General features: G+C 36.3%; 1 protein-coding gene across 1 annotated transcript in view; it reads left to right on the top strand.

The window, feature by feature from the left end:
- The first annotated feature begins 4537 nt into the window (after positions 1 to 4537).
- Positions 4538 to 15572, top strand: part of ANO3 (anoctamin 3) — a 204430-nt gene continuing 193395 nt past the window's right edge. The window contains exon 1 of the mRNA XM_030483533.1: positions 4538 to 4713. Within this exon, the coding sequence (XP_030339393.1) occupies positions 4560 to 4713 (154 nt within the window). The 5' untranslated portion in view covers positions 4538 to 4559. The remainder of the gene's footprint in view (positions 4714 to 15572) is intronic.

The following is a 15572-nucleotide window of genomic DNA, read 5'->3' as shown; positions in this document are numbered from 1 at the left end:
ACTGCAAGAAATGTTAAAAATTGAACAATTTGCAGTAAATTCTAAAAGGCATTTTAAATTGTTATGGGACAGTTAATTTAAAATTTAGCATTATTATTTTCTCCCAACAACACCAACAAAATGAAATTCATCAAGATTGATTATTCAATATTTTTGGGAAAATATTAATTTGTTAGTTCATAAGTAAAATGTAGCCAAAATTGTCTCACTTTTCTAGCACTCAAAAATAAAATAGATTGTATAATGAAATAGTCAAACCCCATTTGTGCTTGTTTGATTTAGCAGGCAGTCTGAGGTATTCCTGGGCTGCTTACAGAAGATAGACAAGAGTTTCTTCCCTACCCCTCCGTATAATTCAAATAACTGCTTCTCTTGAAACCTAAACAGGTAACTCTTCAATTAATATAAGATACCATCAAAAGGTGTGCTACAGCACAAACTTTTTGCTATTTAAAAAATGATCATGGTTTATTACAGCATAATAGCTTTATGGTCTCTCTTTATAAGAGAGGAATTGTTTATTTCCTGTGTGAATCAAATTTCTTCATGCTGAAGCTGTGTTCAGCATGGGTTTTGCTTGCTTGCAGGGTAATATCAATGATTTTTAAATCACAGATGTACCTTAGGTTTTGTTCTAGAGAACCAGACTTTTCCTGTGGAGCAAGGAAAGCCTACATTTTGACATGGTAATCAATTATTTGGATAGCTTTTCTAAGCTGATTCATACAGTTAGATATAAGAGATCCTTGTCATGGTTTAAGCCCAGCCATTACTTAATTTATTTCCTCTCTGGTGCTGAAAAGGTGCTCAGGTTGTGAGCAGAGACAATGCAAGCAAAATCTTTATGCTGTTTCCGATATTAACTGTTGGAATATTCCACCCTTAACATAAACAAATATTGACGTGATCACAGCACAATTTGTTCAATTGAATTTTATGTTATTTACAGGTCTGTTTTAGGAAGGTGCTCTGTCTTGCTCTTTTATTGTTGTCAACATATCTTTGCCTGTAATTCAAGAGGTTATGACAAGAGGTTAGGCATACTGCATCCATTCCCCAAAAATACTTTTTTATTTTAGCGCGCTTGTTGGTAATGGACACAATACAGTCCAAGTAGAGGAGGTAATTAAGCTTGGGTCTCTCATTACAAGAGTTCCTTAGCACTGATGTGTTGAAGAAAGGGAAAATTATATTAACACTTCTTATTAATGATATAAACAGTCACTTGTATTAAAAAACAACCCTCAAAATTCACTGAAAATGAAATTCTACTTTTTCGTATATTTAGAAAACTTACTTTGACATAAAGCTCCTAATTATTTTCTTTTGAGAAAATAGTATTTATACCTGGACTCTATGAACTCAGTGTAGTTGCATAAAAGCTGAATGGAATAGAACCTTTAAATTTCTTGTCTCTGAAAAAAGTCAATATTATAAATGCACTCTCAGGTACATTTCACAACGTACAGTTGTGAAATATTGACAGTTTGGGGACATGGATTTTAAAAAATCATAAATATTTAAACATATGACAAAATTGAAAATTATTTAAAAATATAAGAGTCTAATGACCAGATTTATTGAAATTAATTATTGTTTACAGCTTTATAACTGTAGTCAAACTTCTGACAGTTTGAAGGAATAGCAAGTTCTGGTGCTTTTGGTTTCGTTAGATACGTATATGTTTGTCTTTTGGTACCAAAATTAACTTTTGAAAATTAATTCTTTTCCATGATACATACAAAGATCTTGTTCAGCTGTCTTGCCAGAAGTGAGAGTCTTTGATAATGCAGGGAGGAAAAAATGCAACTCAAAACTGCTTGATGAAGAAAAATATATTAAAACAGTAAAATAGCTCAGGATTCCAGTTTTGACACCTATTTGAGAAGAAGAAAAGGGCCACAAAGTGAAGTAGAGGTGCCAAATGAAGCAAGGCTTCAGCTGCTCCCAGGCTGGCTGAGCTCTGCAAGGTGAAAGCAGATGCAGTTTTAGGCCCTTCATCTCTGGAGGGAAAGATCTGTAGGCATCTGTTTCCTTTCAGGTCTTCCACTTCCAACTAACAATAAGTATAGATTATCTTGTATCAGACCTAGAAAATTGCTTTCCACCAGGTTGGAAGTTAAAAATGAATTAAAAAAAAGAAATTCTTTATAATATGTTGCCATCTTCTCTGCCTTAAAAGATGGCCCTTACCCTTCAGCAGAGATTTTGATAGTTCAGGGTTCTTGCATGAACTATATAATGTGTATAAAGAATAGAACAATTTGGGGATTTTCTAAATTGCCAGGAACAGTACACTCTCTTTTGTCATATGCGTGAAATCAAGGAAGGAAAAAAAACCTTATGCAAATGAAGAAATAGTCACAGACTGTTAAAGACTTAAAATGCCTTTGACTGACATAAATATTCAGTTACACTGAACTCTTAACTGTAGGAATAGTAATAAGATACTTTATTTTTCAATTAAATCACGTTGAGATTAATGTCATTTGAGAAACTAAATCTTCAGATAAGGCTTTGTACAGGAGGTGAAATTGCTCACCTGTCCAGGAAAAGCTACAAGAACCTAGCCAAGGAAAGTCTAAAACTCTTAGGACACTGAAAAATGACTCTGCATCTAGGCGTTTGTGATGCTTTGTCTTCAGAGGATTAAGCTTCTGTTTCCTTTGGAAGTTTTGATATACTGGACTTATTTATGTGACAGCTCCATGTTTTGCATATTTGCAAAAGGGAAGTGCAATTTAAGCTATAGATTTTCTTTGAGACACATTGATAGGACTGTTGCCTCATGTTAAATTTCCCACAAATTTATCAGCCTGCATTTTCATTTGGGGATATTTCTCTCAGAAATCAAAAAAAGATTACTTCAGCCAACACTAACGGCATAACTAGACTTTACATATTTAAAGGATGCAATGCAAGTCTGTTTTGCTGTTACTTCCTTTTCCTTTCTAGTGTGTGCTGTGCTCAGTTTGCCTTCCAAACACTCTGCATTTGCTTGCTTTCCCCGTTAGATAAGCTTTTCTAAATCTTAGTTAAGTCTTGTGGCACTGTCACCAAACTTTTTCCTACCCCAGATATGCATTAATTGGACTGAAATGAAAACCAGAAAACTGCCATATATTATTTCTGGCCTCCTTGGAAAGCTTCCCCTGTGATTGATTTTTTTTTATCCCATTTTCGTGTTGCTCTACTTACTACCATTAGCTTTGTTACTTCACTTGGTTTCCTTGCAGTGATTGTAACCCATCTAGAAAATTCTTCCTATAAATTCCCTTAATTTAAGGAAGTGTCCCTTTAGAACATTGCCTTTTATTTTTTAACAGCTAGTCCCTGGTTGAGGATGTTTGCAGCCTGCACATGGCATCTCCACCTGCTCCCTGCTTGCATAGCTATTACTACGGGTACCAGCAGCAGCTCCGTTTAAACCTGGCTCACATGAGCAGTGGCAGGCCTGAGAATTCACTCTTATCAGGCTGAGTTTAGCGTGTTTGGATTTTTTCTGTTTAGCAGAAGCTGCATGGCCGCATAGGTTTTTCTTGCATTATTTACTCCTTTTTTGGTACTGAGGGAAGAGAACCTAAGAAACTGATAAGGTGTTAATAGCTGACAAGTCGGCATGTTGTCTTTTCTCTAGCTAAGTCTTGCCAACTTTTTTGCTAAAATCTCTCCTGTGGTATGTTTTCATGAATGACAGTTTATGCTTTATCAGCTCTGCAGCTGTGGCGTTTCCCACCATCGCCAGTGGGTGACTCCCTTGCCACTGCTTATCGTAGTTGACGGCTGGCTGGTGGGACAGTGCCTGAGGAGAAACGGGTCTTTTTCTTTTCTAGAGTTCTTTAGAGGTTTATTTTTATCTAAGGAAAGATAAAAGCTCAAAAGCCTTAAACCACTTGGCTCAGTATTACTAGCAGTGTTTTCCTTCAAAACAAATTTCTTAGATTCAAGACTCTGAAATGATAAAAGGAGAAACTGACAACTATTCCTTGTTTCCAAGAACAGTGTAGTTTGTGGTCATTTATCTTGCTACACATATCCCAGACAAAGACCCTAGTGTTTCCTGAGGAAACAAACTGTGGCACAAGTAACTTCCATGGTGTAGCTGCCAGGCTCTGTTGGGTTGGCTTGAGGAATGTACTTGCTTCTATTGGTATTGCTTAGCCCCTCCCAGCTGAACCAGTGGGTAACAATGTGAATTAGAGTCTTAAAACTAAGTTAGTAAATTCACAACTTCTCAGAAATACAGATGTCTCCACTTATTCTTGTTATTTTTGTAGCGGCTATACAGAGATACCTTGTTGTCACTACAAGAACAGAAGAAATTTTTAAAGTAATAGTTTTCTTTCTTAGAAATGAGCTGCAATATTTAGCAAATGCCATTGAGCTGGAAGAACAGCTTCAGGAAATACAGTTTCTCAGTCACTGACTTAAAAATTCTTTGCACTACACATTTAGGGGAAATTTTTTGGGTGATTTTTTCCCCAGACTGCAAATTTAGGGAAGCTGAACTTAAAGTGGCTTCTTCTTCACCTTTTTTTTTATACTGAGACTGTATTACAATGTCAGCTGTGATAATTGAACTGGATAAGCTTTCTTCAGATGAGATTGAGATCAAAAAGGATTCCAAGTCAGATTTTAAAGAAGGCAAATTCAGTGAACTCTGTGCCGGTTATCACGCTTTTCAACTTCACTGCTCATATTCTGCACCAGCTGGTAAGCATGCATTTATATAAGCTATTTCCTCAAACCTGTGTCTATTTACTCAAGTAACATTTTGCAAGTAAAGTGTAAGACCCAATAAGAAAAACAAATGTTTCGTTGCTGTTACATGCATGCATGCATTATATGAAGTAATTTTTACTGTAGAAATAGGATAGAACGGTTGTCTTTTAATACAAATCTGTGTCTCCTGATTACTCTGGATGTAGGGAACTGCTGGAAGGAGAGCCAGGAGACTGTTAACTTAGCACCAGCTGGAAGATGAGCTTTCCATAGGACATGACATGGGTTTTGTGAAAGTTGGAGCAACCCCAGCAGCTGCTTTGATATTTGACTTAGCAAAGTGTGTATTTAAGCTATACTCTCTAGTGCTTTACCTTGTGGCTCCTCTTCTCTTTTCTCTCATAGTTTTTAACCACATCAGGGCTTGTAAAGAGGGAACTGTATATGCTGTAAGATTATTTTTTCATTACCAGAATGGTTCATGGACTGTTTATATTTGTTGGCACGTGTTACATATAGCTCCAATTGGTACCCCAAAAAAATCAACAAAATAAGCATCAAAGAACTCTGATTTCTCTGAAAATTAATGGTCCTAGAGAACACAGAATGTAGCTGCCATGGATTGACTAATATATCAAGGGAATATAGTTATATATAACCATCTGCAGTTAATCGATAGCATCTGTTATGGCCTTAAAACCTTCTTAAGTATTGGATGGTCATTTACTTAGGAAACATCTTTCAAGAATGGTTCCTCTGGTTTCTTGTGTATTTCGACCTGCACAACTCCTAAGGGATAGTTTGAATTTGATCATGTTTTCACTTGCTTATGATCCCAGGAACAAAGCATAGACAAGCCAAATGGAGACTATCTGAATGTAAGTGACACTTTATTCTGTGAAAGGACATCTAACCTGTAGTTGTTGACTTGCAACTTTCACTTGGCTGAAGTAGGTGAATGTGTAAACAAAGCTTTGATATTCTTAACTCTGTAACAATCTTTTTTACTTGTAAATTCAGTTCTTACACATTAAAATAGTCAAATGGTTGGGATGTCATGCTACTTATTCTTTTGCAAGAAAAATACATCTTTTGCTTTCAGTAATAGAAACTTTCAGATTTTACTTTCTGTAAAGCCTTCCTTAGATTTTGTGAAGCAGAATTTTCTCAGGAGAAACACTTCTGAAAGTTTGTCTTGTATATTAACAGGTTTTTGCGAGGTCAGGAGTCAGGTGGCTCTTCTGTTCCTCCTGGGATCCTAGAACATAACTTTAAAATTAACCTCTTCTACCTCAAACGAAGTTCCATTAAAGAATTGATGCCTGTGCTAGGTGATATCGTTTGCTAAATACCGAAGTAACCTATTCTAGCCTACCTGGCAGATAAAATGAACTTTCAGCGTGAGCAGTCTATTGTTTGTGGAACTACCCCATTCAGAGTTCTACTAGAAATAGATAATAAAAAATCAAATCTCATTCTTGGGATTCCTCCTTTTGGAAAAATAATTATTTTCTTTCGAAAAGAATATTTGCATATTTGTTGCAAACAGGAACAACACTAGCAAGCATCTTTGATGATTTTTTGGCAGAGTTTGAGGATTTTATTGATTTGTGGTTTTGCATCATGAGAAAAATCAAATAAACAATGATACCTTGTCTTAGCATTTTGGGGGTTAGTATTTTTGGGGTTTTAATGAATGATGAATTAAAGCAAAAACAATCTCATATTTTGCCTTCTAAAATTCTTTGATATTTTATCACTGTTTAAAGTTAGGTAAGCCCTTTCTAATTTCCAGTGTTGCGTTGGGTTGCCTGAAGTCTGAATGGAACAGTATAAACCAGATCTCTTTGGCTTTCAGATGTCACTTCTTAAAAGGAAATTCTACTGGCTCAGTCATGGCTACTAAATATAAACATCTCTTAGTTATACTGTAATGATAGACCCTCTTTCTTGATGAGCAGACTATTCCACAACAATGCTTTGACATTGTTTGACAGGAAAATTAAAACTTTGAGCTATTGGAAGTAACTGAAATTTTGCTCCAAGAATTTGGGTTTGGTTGGTTTGTTTTTTTAAGAAAGCACAAACAGTATGAAAAAATTCAATGATAACAACATCCTACATCAAGATGCTGCACTGAGGTTTACTAGTGTTGTCTCCTCCGCCCCATAGGACTCCACCCTCTGCCTTGAGAATCTTGCATTTAGGCTTAATGCTTCTTTTTATTTTCGATGTGTTTGTTTTGAGGATTTGAAGAATTCTCAAATTACTCAAATCACCAACCAATGATAAGATGAAGTATGTAAGCTGTGAAAATGTGCTAATTGAGTACCTACAAAAACATGTTAAGAACATATCCTTCTATTCAATCTGATGTCCACCTAGTCCGTTATGACAGACGCTTTAAAATCCACAATGCTGTGCTTTTACTGTGACTTTCTGTATATAAAGCAGAGAACTCAATATAGAGAGATTATCACTTAAGAAATACTTTCCTTCTTGTAGTACTATGTTAATTTTAAACATAACACCTAACAGTGCAAATACAGAAGAGTGAATACTCTTACAATGCGGTGTCCTGAAATAGTCCACTCTCAGAATGGAAAATGGAAATGTTGCTGGGGCAGGAAAGCATTAACCATATGTTAATTTTTCCTGCTTTCACCAAGCCCGTTCCAATAGGATGTAAATGTGAAATTACTTCCCTACACATCTTGTTAAATGAGAATGAATTTTGCCATAAATAAGCTTAACTTTCTGTATATCACTCAATTTTCAATTCTGATGCAAGTATGAATCCTAAGGCTTATTTATTTGGGATCTGAAGGTTGATAGAATAGATTCATAGAATCAACTAAGTTGGACAAGAACTTTAATGTCATAGAGTTCAACCTTTATCCCAGGACTGCCAAGTCCACTACAAAACCATGTCACTAAGGGCCTCATCTACATCTAGGGATGGTAATTCCACCACTTCCCTGGGCAGCCTGTTCCAATAGCTGAGCAGCCTCCTGGTGAAGAAATATCGAGTATAAATCTCCCCTGACACAGCTTGGGGCCATTATAAGTCAGAATACATTGCAGAGAGTAACACCACTACAATTAGAAGAGTAGTAGTGTTGAATTAAAATTCCGTGTATAGAATAAAGACATTTTCCATGTAGAGTGTCACTGAAAATTTTGGTGTTTATCACTTGCACTGTAATACTGAGATATGGCTTCAAAGAATGAAATCCTGAAATGAGTGACCAAGCTCAGTGGTTGAATGCTTCATGAATAGATCAATGACCAGTGTTGGTTTCCACAGCATTTGGATTACCTGGGCTCTGGGTGGAGGTTTGAGTGAAGCAGTGATACTTGTAGACACAGCAGATAATGTGGGATTGGGACAGGTTTTTTTAGAGATGAGAAGCAAACATCAGGAAAATAAATAGCCCATTTTGATGCAAAGAAGAGGTTTTAATAAAATACAGCATGAATTCCAGCTACCACAATTTGTCTTCACCAGTAGGTAACAGGCTTTTCACAATATAGAAATACAGGACTCGATCTCTATTGTATTTACCTGGGTAGAATTTCCTTCACCACCTGGTGTGTCTGCTGTTCAGACTTCTCACTGGAAGCAAAGCTAATCTCAATATTGCAGCTGTACATATTTGTGCAGATTTAAACCTTATTATGCCTGATATATGTCAGTCTGGATATGGCTGAAATCATTCAACCAACAATCATGTACTATCTCCGAATCTTTCTTTTACAACAGCAAGACAAATGATAAATATTTCTCCACCTAAATTTTCTAATATATTCCTAGAGATGGCTTTGTCCTAGTAACTCTTAATCAGGAAGGAAGAAACCTCTTAAATATATATTAAAAGAAATGCATGATCAATAAGTAAGGTCTTAGCATAAGTGGGGGAGGTCAGAGTATACCACTCAAACTTCTGAAATTAGACATGCATTAAATCACATGGATTTGATGTTGTGGCTTTTGGTAGATTAGTGCTGGGCTAGAGAAACAAATTTTTCTCCTTCTTTCTGCCTTTTTTGTGGTTCTTTTACTGAGGATTTTTTGAGGGGAGGTATATGGGAAAGTTATTTTCCAGAGAATAGTTGCGATGTTTGAAAAGTTATTTTTACTGCTGGTCTATTTATGTATCAGAAACCCTCATAGAGCATAGGGGTGATATAAAAGGAACAAAATGAAGCATTAAACTTAGATCAACTAAAAAGGGTTAAAAAACAAAGGACACATTCCTGCAAAATGTTTTGATCCATGTAGCACAAAACCACAGCTAGGTTTTATGGGCTGCTCAGGGAAAGGGAAACAGGAGTTAGTGGGTAAAGATGATGTAACTGAGTAAATACTTTCAGGTGTTTAGTGTTTTGTGTTCAAGAATCATCAGTGTGCTAAGCATGTATACGTTGGTGGAAACAACTGTATTTTTCTATTTTAGCAGGGCTTTAGGGGCAGAAGAGTCTTTAGGAGTCAGAAGAGCAGGGGGGTGGTTGGTTGATCTTCACCAACACAAGGTCCCTTGGACATCAGAATGAGTGAGGGTTAAGAAGAGAGGATGAGCAAAGCTTGTCCTCATTTGCCACCAGAACGACTATGACAAAGAAGACAAGAATTTAGCAGTTTTCCCCGCAGCTATCTGCCATTCTTTTCCTTTCCAAGATGGTTATGTGAAAAGCAGCAGCAGAAAGAGCTCTGAGTTGCTTGCTTTTGCCCTTCCCAGCAACCTCTCTAGACAACCTGCTACATTACCTCTCTTAAGGCTTCTCACGATGCACAGACAGCTTCATGAGTGTTACTTTGCAGAGGAGTAAAATTGTGTGCTTTGTGACATCAGATGGAACTAGAATGTAAAGTGATGGACCGTTGTCTTCAAAAATAAGAGCATTTCCTTTATTTAAATGGAAATCTTTAACAGGCATTTTAGTGGGGGGTGGGAATCCAAAGTTATCGACAGCTTATGCTTTAAATTTCTGTGATTGCAAAGACTTATATGAACATCCCCTTAGTGAAGATATTTCTATCATTCCTGAAACATAAGAATATTTCTGCTTACTGAAAATCTGCTAAACCCAAGTTTCTTAATTATGAACTTGATTGATAATATATTTTAATTGGTAAATGAATTTTTCTCTTCACTTTAATTTTGAGAATAGTGCCAATCACGCTTGCATCTCAGGGTCCTGGGAATGGAAGAAATATCTTGTAGCTGTGCATGTAAATCTGTACCATACTACCAATTTTCCATAATTACTCACACTAGGATTAGAGAATAAAACCAAGAAGGAAGTAGACACAAACTGCAAGAAATTAAGTGTAATAGTTGCAGTTGAAAAGAAGTCCCTGTCTTGCAGTGAGCTCAGTAGCAAGCTGCAGTACAATGCAGTCAGGAGTTGAAACACCTACACTAAAGCAATTTTTGAAATTGTGTTTTCACTTGAAGTGAAAAAACCTGGCAAAGTCATCTTTGTATAAAGATTAGGTGCTATTTTTCTTTCTTCCTCTTCTATTTTCTGTTGTAAAACAAAAGGTCATTTTCCTGTCATTTCAAGATGCAATTGAGAGACTCTGGTCAGGAAGATCAATATCCAGAAATAAAGCTTTTATTTGTCGAAATAATACTTAAATGAAAGTTATCAAAAACCGTAATTAATTTTGCAGTAGAGCAGAAATAGAAGTTATCAGTCTACTAACCTCAATGCAGCAGAAAGTATTTCATGATTTCTGATGCGTAAAATTGTCTTGAATTCTAATTTTCCCTTTGCTATGTCTAAATGGCCATAAGTAAAATGCTGCTGATTTTCAAAATGAAGTGAGCATCTTGTGTGGTGGTTGCAGGTGGTGGTGGAAAGCAGGGAGAAGGTGTATTTGTTCATCTGTGGATGGAGGCTGGGAGTCATGTAGTTTGTCCTGAGTCAAGCTGAGACATCAGTACAGGCAAGGGTTACTCTTTTTGCTCTGCAGACTCAAGGTGGTACTATGAGCTACCACTGGAAAATCTTTATTTCTCTTTGGCACATCTTTCTGTATAAAAAGTTGACTAACCATAAGCAAAATAAGCCTGTAGCTAAGGAATAATTCATCAATTGTGGCAAGGCCTAATATACTGAAGGATTCACCTCTGCCCCTGGGGGTCCTGGCTTCTGTCCTTACATGGCTGCAACAAACAGAAACTAAGCTTGGTATAAAAATTTATTTTTTCCTAGAGGCATAATTTCTCTTCTATTCTGTGCTCTTCCTTCCTCTAAAGAGATATTTACTTTCGATGCAAGAGGGGCTAACTCTGAATAAAGACACCTTAAAGATTTATGATTGTAGATTTTCTTTCCCAAATTCCTTCAGTAGCAATAGATGAAGCATGTCTACGTAAACAATATGCTGCCCTCGCAGATATTACTGAAACTTCCCCTGACAGGGGAGCTGAAGTCAATACTTGGAAAACAGATCAATGGGGACATGGTAACAGAGGTCAAAAATGGGGATAAGAGTTGCTTTGTCTAGCAGAGTATATCTTAGACCTGCAAAGCCTGAATACAGCAATTGAATGCTTGTATTTTAGTTGCTGGAAGAAGTGGTTCTGTGTGCTTTAGTCTCTTCTTGAATAAAGAGCATAAATTGACAAGCAGGTCTCCAGTATAATACAGGTTGGAAGATGACTCAGTGTGGATGGGGAGGTTGCTGAATTATTACAGGTTTCTTAGATCCTTAAGTCTGGGGATAGGTTTCTACATGGTATTATAATGGCATGTTTTAAAAGAGCAAGTCTGAAGGTCATGAGTGCTATAAGTAGAGTGGACTGATGACCATGTACCAATAACTTGGGTAAAAAAAGGATGCTCCTCTGGTAATGCAGAATAGTTGTATTTCAGGTTTGGACACAGACTATTATAAGATCTAATGGCAGTAGCTAGACCACATGCAATAAGTAAACAAATTATGTCATTTAGTACAAGATTTGAAAGTTATTGCTCATGATTGAGGTTTTTTGTGTGTATTAATAATATTTGAGTTTCTGTTATGTCATCATAAATGTATAGAAACTCTAGCAGCCTTTCTAGACATCTGTGATATTTGTACCAGTATTTTAATATGACCTAAGTTAACCTAATTTTAAAACGAAATTAGCAAAACTTCCTGAAAACACTTTAGAAATATTTGGAAGGAACATCACGGGAGAGAGAATTATACACAGAGTTATCTGTGCAGGCAGCTGAATGTTATAAATAGAAAGAGTTTTGAGTGGTGCTGGAAGAGACAAGCGTTTTTTTCCTAAAGTACAAAGTGAGAAAGAATTTGGCTGCCTGTTAGTCTCAATTCTAAAATGTGCTGGTTTGCTGGTAAAATAATAAATTGAGATGGTACCTGTAGGAGTTATGTATTTATATATGCAGCAGTATTAGTAATTATTTAGAACTTTATCATGTTTGCGCTCCAGCCTTTTGGGAGTATGGTGAAGTTACTTAGAGCAAAATATAGCCATCTCTTCAGCCAGTATGATTATGCCAAACCTCTCTATATATCTTTCATAAAGAGAATTAGCCTTGAGTTTCTTTTTTAATGCTTTAATAGATTGAACATATAAGATTACTATTTCTAAAATACAGTGTTCTTTTCTGTATCAAAATGAAATAGATAACACTTCAAAACAGCATCCTACATTACATCATGTACCATAAATCTTTGAAGAAAGCAATAGCCTTCCTTATTCTGCTGCTCTACTTCTGTTCTGTAATGCATTGTGCTTTATGTAAATTAATGTTTTAGTCAGCTACTAATATTAATTATTTCAGAAGGTTGCTGACAAGAAAGTTAATAAAATGTTTAACAAATTTGGTTTGAACAAACAGGCTGATGTCTGTTGAAGATGACCTATATTAGTCTTGTTTGAATCCTTAAGTGCAAGCTAATTTCTATAGTGCCTTTTTCTTACATATTTTGAAACAAAGAAGTTCTTGTACTTTTTTTTCCTTTGGAAAGGCAGTTCTTTCTCACATTTATCTGCAAGGGTTTTTATCTGGTAGTAGCTTTAATTACTCTTTTCTTTAATTTCTTTGTTTTTTCACATTCTTTTCCTCCTGTGATATGGAATAACAGGTAAACTATACCGTGCATGGCACTGAGGCTGTGAATAAGACATTAAAATGATTTCTGCTTTCCCTACCTAGGCATTGAGAAAGGGCTAATTACTGGAATTCCACGAAGTTTCTAAAAGAACCTGTGTTAATCCCCATTGCAAGCTTTTTCTCATGTCATCTTGGTATATCGCCTTTTATATTCCAAACATTTTGATTTTGGCACTCTAAAGCTGCTCTCGCACTCTTTCCATTCAAAAGTTTTCAGTTCTGTGACAAAAGATTATAAAATATTCAAGGAAAACTCCTTTGTAGAGGTATCCGTTTACTCAACCTTTCCTTCATCCCAACAACATTTTACTGAACCTGAACAAGGGAACTAATGAATCATTTAAGTGAACCACCATCAAAATCTCATGTTGCTATGTAATAGATATATGCTCCCTGTTCCTGCTGTCTGATTCTATTTTGCCAAAGGAAAAGACATGCAAGGTCTGCACGCTTTTTCTGCTAGGATACTCACTGAGGCAAGCTTTGTTACTGCATCTTTAAAGAGACAAAAATTAATGAATAGAGGTTCTTGCCCTGCAAGCATTGCCAAGCCAAACTGGCTTTTTTTACTCACTGGCACTTTGACAGACAAAAGACTGGATTATGGCCAGTCTTTTGGAAAGGCAAATTCTGATGTATATCAATCAAGAACATAATTGCATTCATCTGTGTTTTTCCTAAAAATGTCTTGAAAAAGGCATGGACTCTGGAAGTTGTCTCTGAGAAAACAAAGGATGAGAGAAGGAGAACCCTAATTTTGCTTCCATGCTTGAGTCGGCTACTCATTGTGGCTCTGAGGAACGCCTGGTATGAGCTGCCAATTGTCTTGGCTCAACTTCTGTTGACTAAACTTAATGTTATTTTAGAAATAAAACAGTAGTAAAAATAGCATGTGTATTTTGGGATAGCACTGATAGATTTTGTTTCTGTCAAAAAAAGACATTCAGTCATTCAGGATTAACGAACTCTGTGGCTGTGTATTTTTGTGCCCTTTGTATTTTTGTTTATAAAAACCCAAGGAGAACATAAATCTTTAGAATTGAAAAAGATGATCAAAACAAACTAAATTGAATAAGGCTTCTTGCAAATGTTGACATTTTATTCATGAGAGTGATTTGGCCTTGTTCTGTGATTAAATTAACTAAATTTCTGGAAAAATGCAGTTTTGTATACACTTCTTACAGAGGATATACTACTAGCTTGTTCAGTTAGCTCAGGAAGGAAATAGTGAGGGCCATTCAAAGAAGTAGGTGTCCCATTTATAGACATTGTCATCCTGAAAATTCGTAAAGTTTGATACAATGCATTTTTTGGCATGTTCTAGTCTTTCTCTTAATAGTATCTGTTGCAACAGAATTAAAAGTGATAACTTATTTTTAGAAAACCTTGTTTCCTAGTGTTGTAATTTTGATCTTCACATGCTATCCTTCTGATCTTTGCTGGGAAAAACAAAGCACAGAAGATTTGGGAACTCTGGGAGGGAACTGTCATGTTTTCTGTCCTTTGTAGGACTTACAGGAACTCCCATACTGGCTCAGGTCAAAATCTACCGAGTTTGGTATCCTGTTTCAGGCAGAGATCAGTATGTGCTATTTCAGAGGAAAAGAGAACAGGAAAGCATGCTGCTGGCCATGTTTCTGTTGCTGCCTGAAGGACATCCTGCCACTTGACCTGCCTAAGAAACACTGAAGTCCTGCAGGAGGTATAGCACTCAGCTTGAGAAAAATCAGTATTCAGTTTCAAAAATGCAGGGTTTAGCCTCTGCTTTTAGCTAGCTCAAAATTGGGGCAAAGTGTGCTTAAATGAGTCTGGAAAAAATTAAAAGACCCTCTAGAACTGATCATCTTTTAAAACTTCATAATTAACTTTAGGAATTTGCCCCCTAATCTTGTATTCATATTTTGGTACCAATGATGATTCCCTTCTTTCTTTGTAGCTCATGATTTTCAAAGTTTCACAAGGTCTATAACTGTAATTTTTCTTCAGGACCAGAAATTTTCTCCTCTCCCTTTTGATTTACTCTGTATAGAGCATTGAAACAGTCTTCCTCTCTGCTCAAACTGCCAACTTTTTCTTGACCTTTGCACAAAGGTAATTTTTTCATCTGTCCATCAACAATTCTGACTCTGTTTCATTTCACTTCTGACTTTTCACTTCACATTCCATGTCTATTTTTTATTTTTTAGCATCTGTTTCTCCCTTGTTCCTTTATACCTCTCACTTTTCGAGTGATGACTATTCCCAAGTATAACACACTTTAAACATGCATTTTAAGCTATTTTTTCTTAAAAACCAGTTGTTTAGTTTTCAGGTACTTCCAGTACCTTAACTTTTCTTACCCCACTCCTTTAATACTCTGACTTGTTTCTCATCAGTAGGACACTTTTTGTAACTTTCTCTGCTGGTGCCAACAGCATGATCCTACTGATGTTAATTATTCTTAACTATTTCCGATTCTTTCATGCTTTCCTTTTCTATCTTAATCAAGCTCAGAACTGTTGTGTCCTGACTAGAAGGAAATGTGACAGAAGGCCAGGAGGCCTCCATGGATGGATAAGAAACTGGTGACTAATCTTGGAAGTAAAAGTGAAGATTATAAGACATAGAAAGGAGATAAGCGGCGTGGGAAGAATACAGGGACATTTTCCAGGAAGCTAGGGATCAGGTCAGGAAAGCTAAGGCCTACTTAGAATTGGCAAGGGATGTGAAAG

The sequence above is a fragment of the Strigops habroptila genome, chromosome 4, assembly GCF_004027225.2.
Source record: "Strigops habroptila isolate Jane chromosome 4, bStrHab1.2.pri, whole genome shotgun sequence".
In the NCBI taxonomy this organism is placed as follows: domain Eukaryota; kingdom Metazoa; phylum Chordata; class Aves; order Psittaciformes; family Psittacidae; genus Strigops; species Strigops habroptila.
This window is presented reverse-complemented; position numbering and strand designations above follow the sequence as displayed.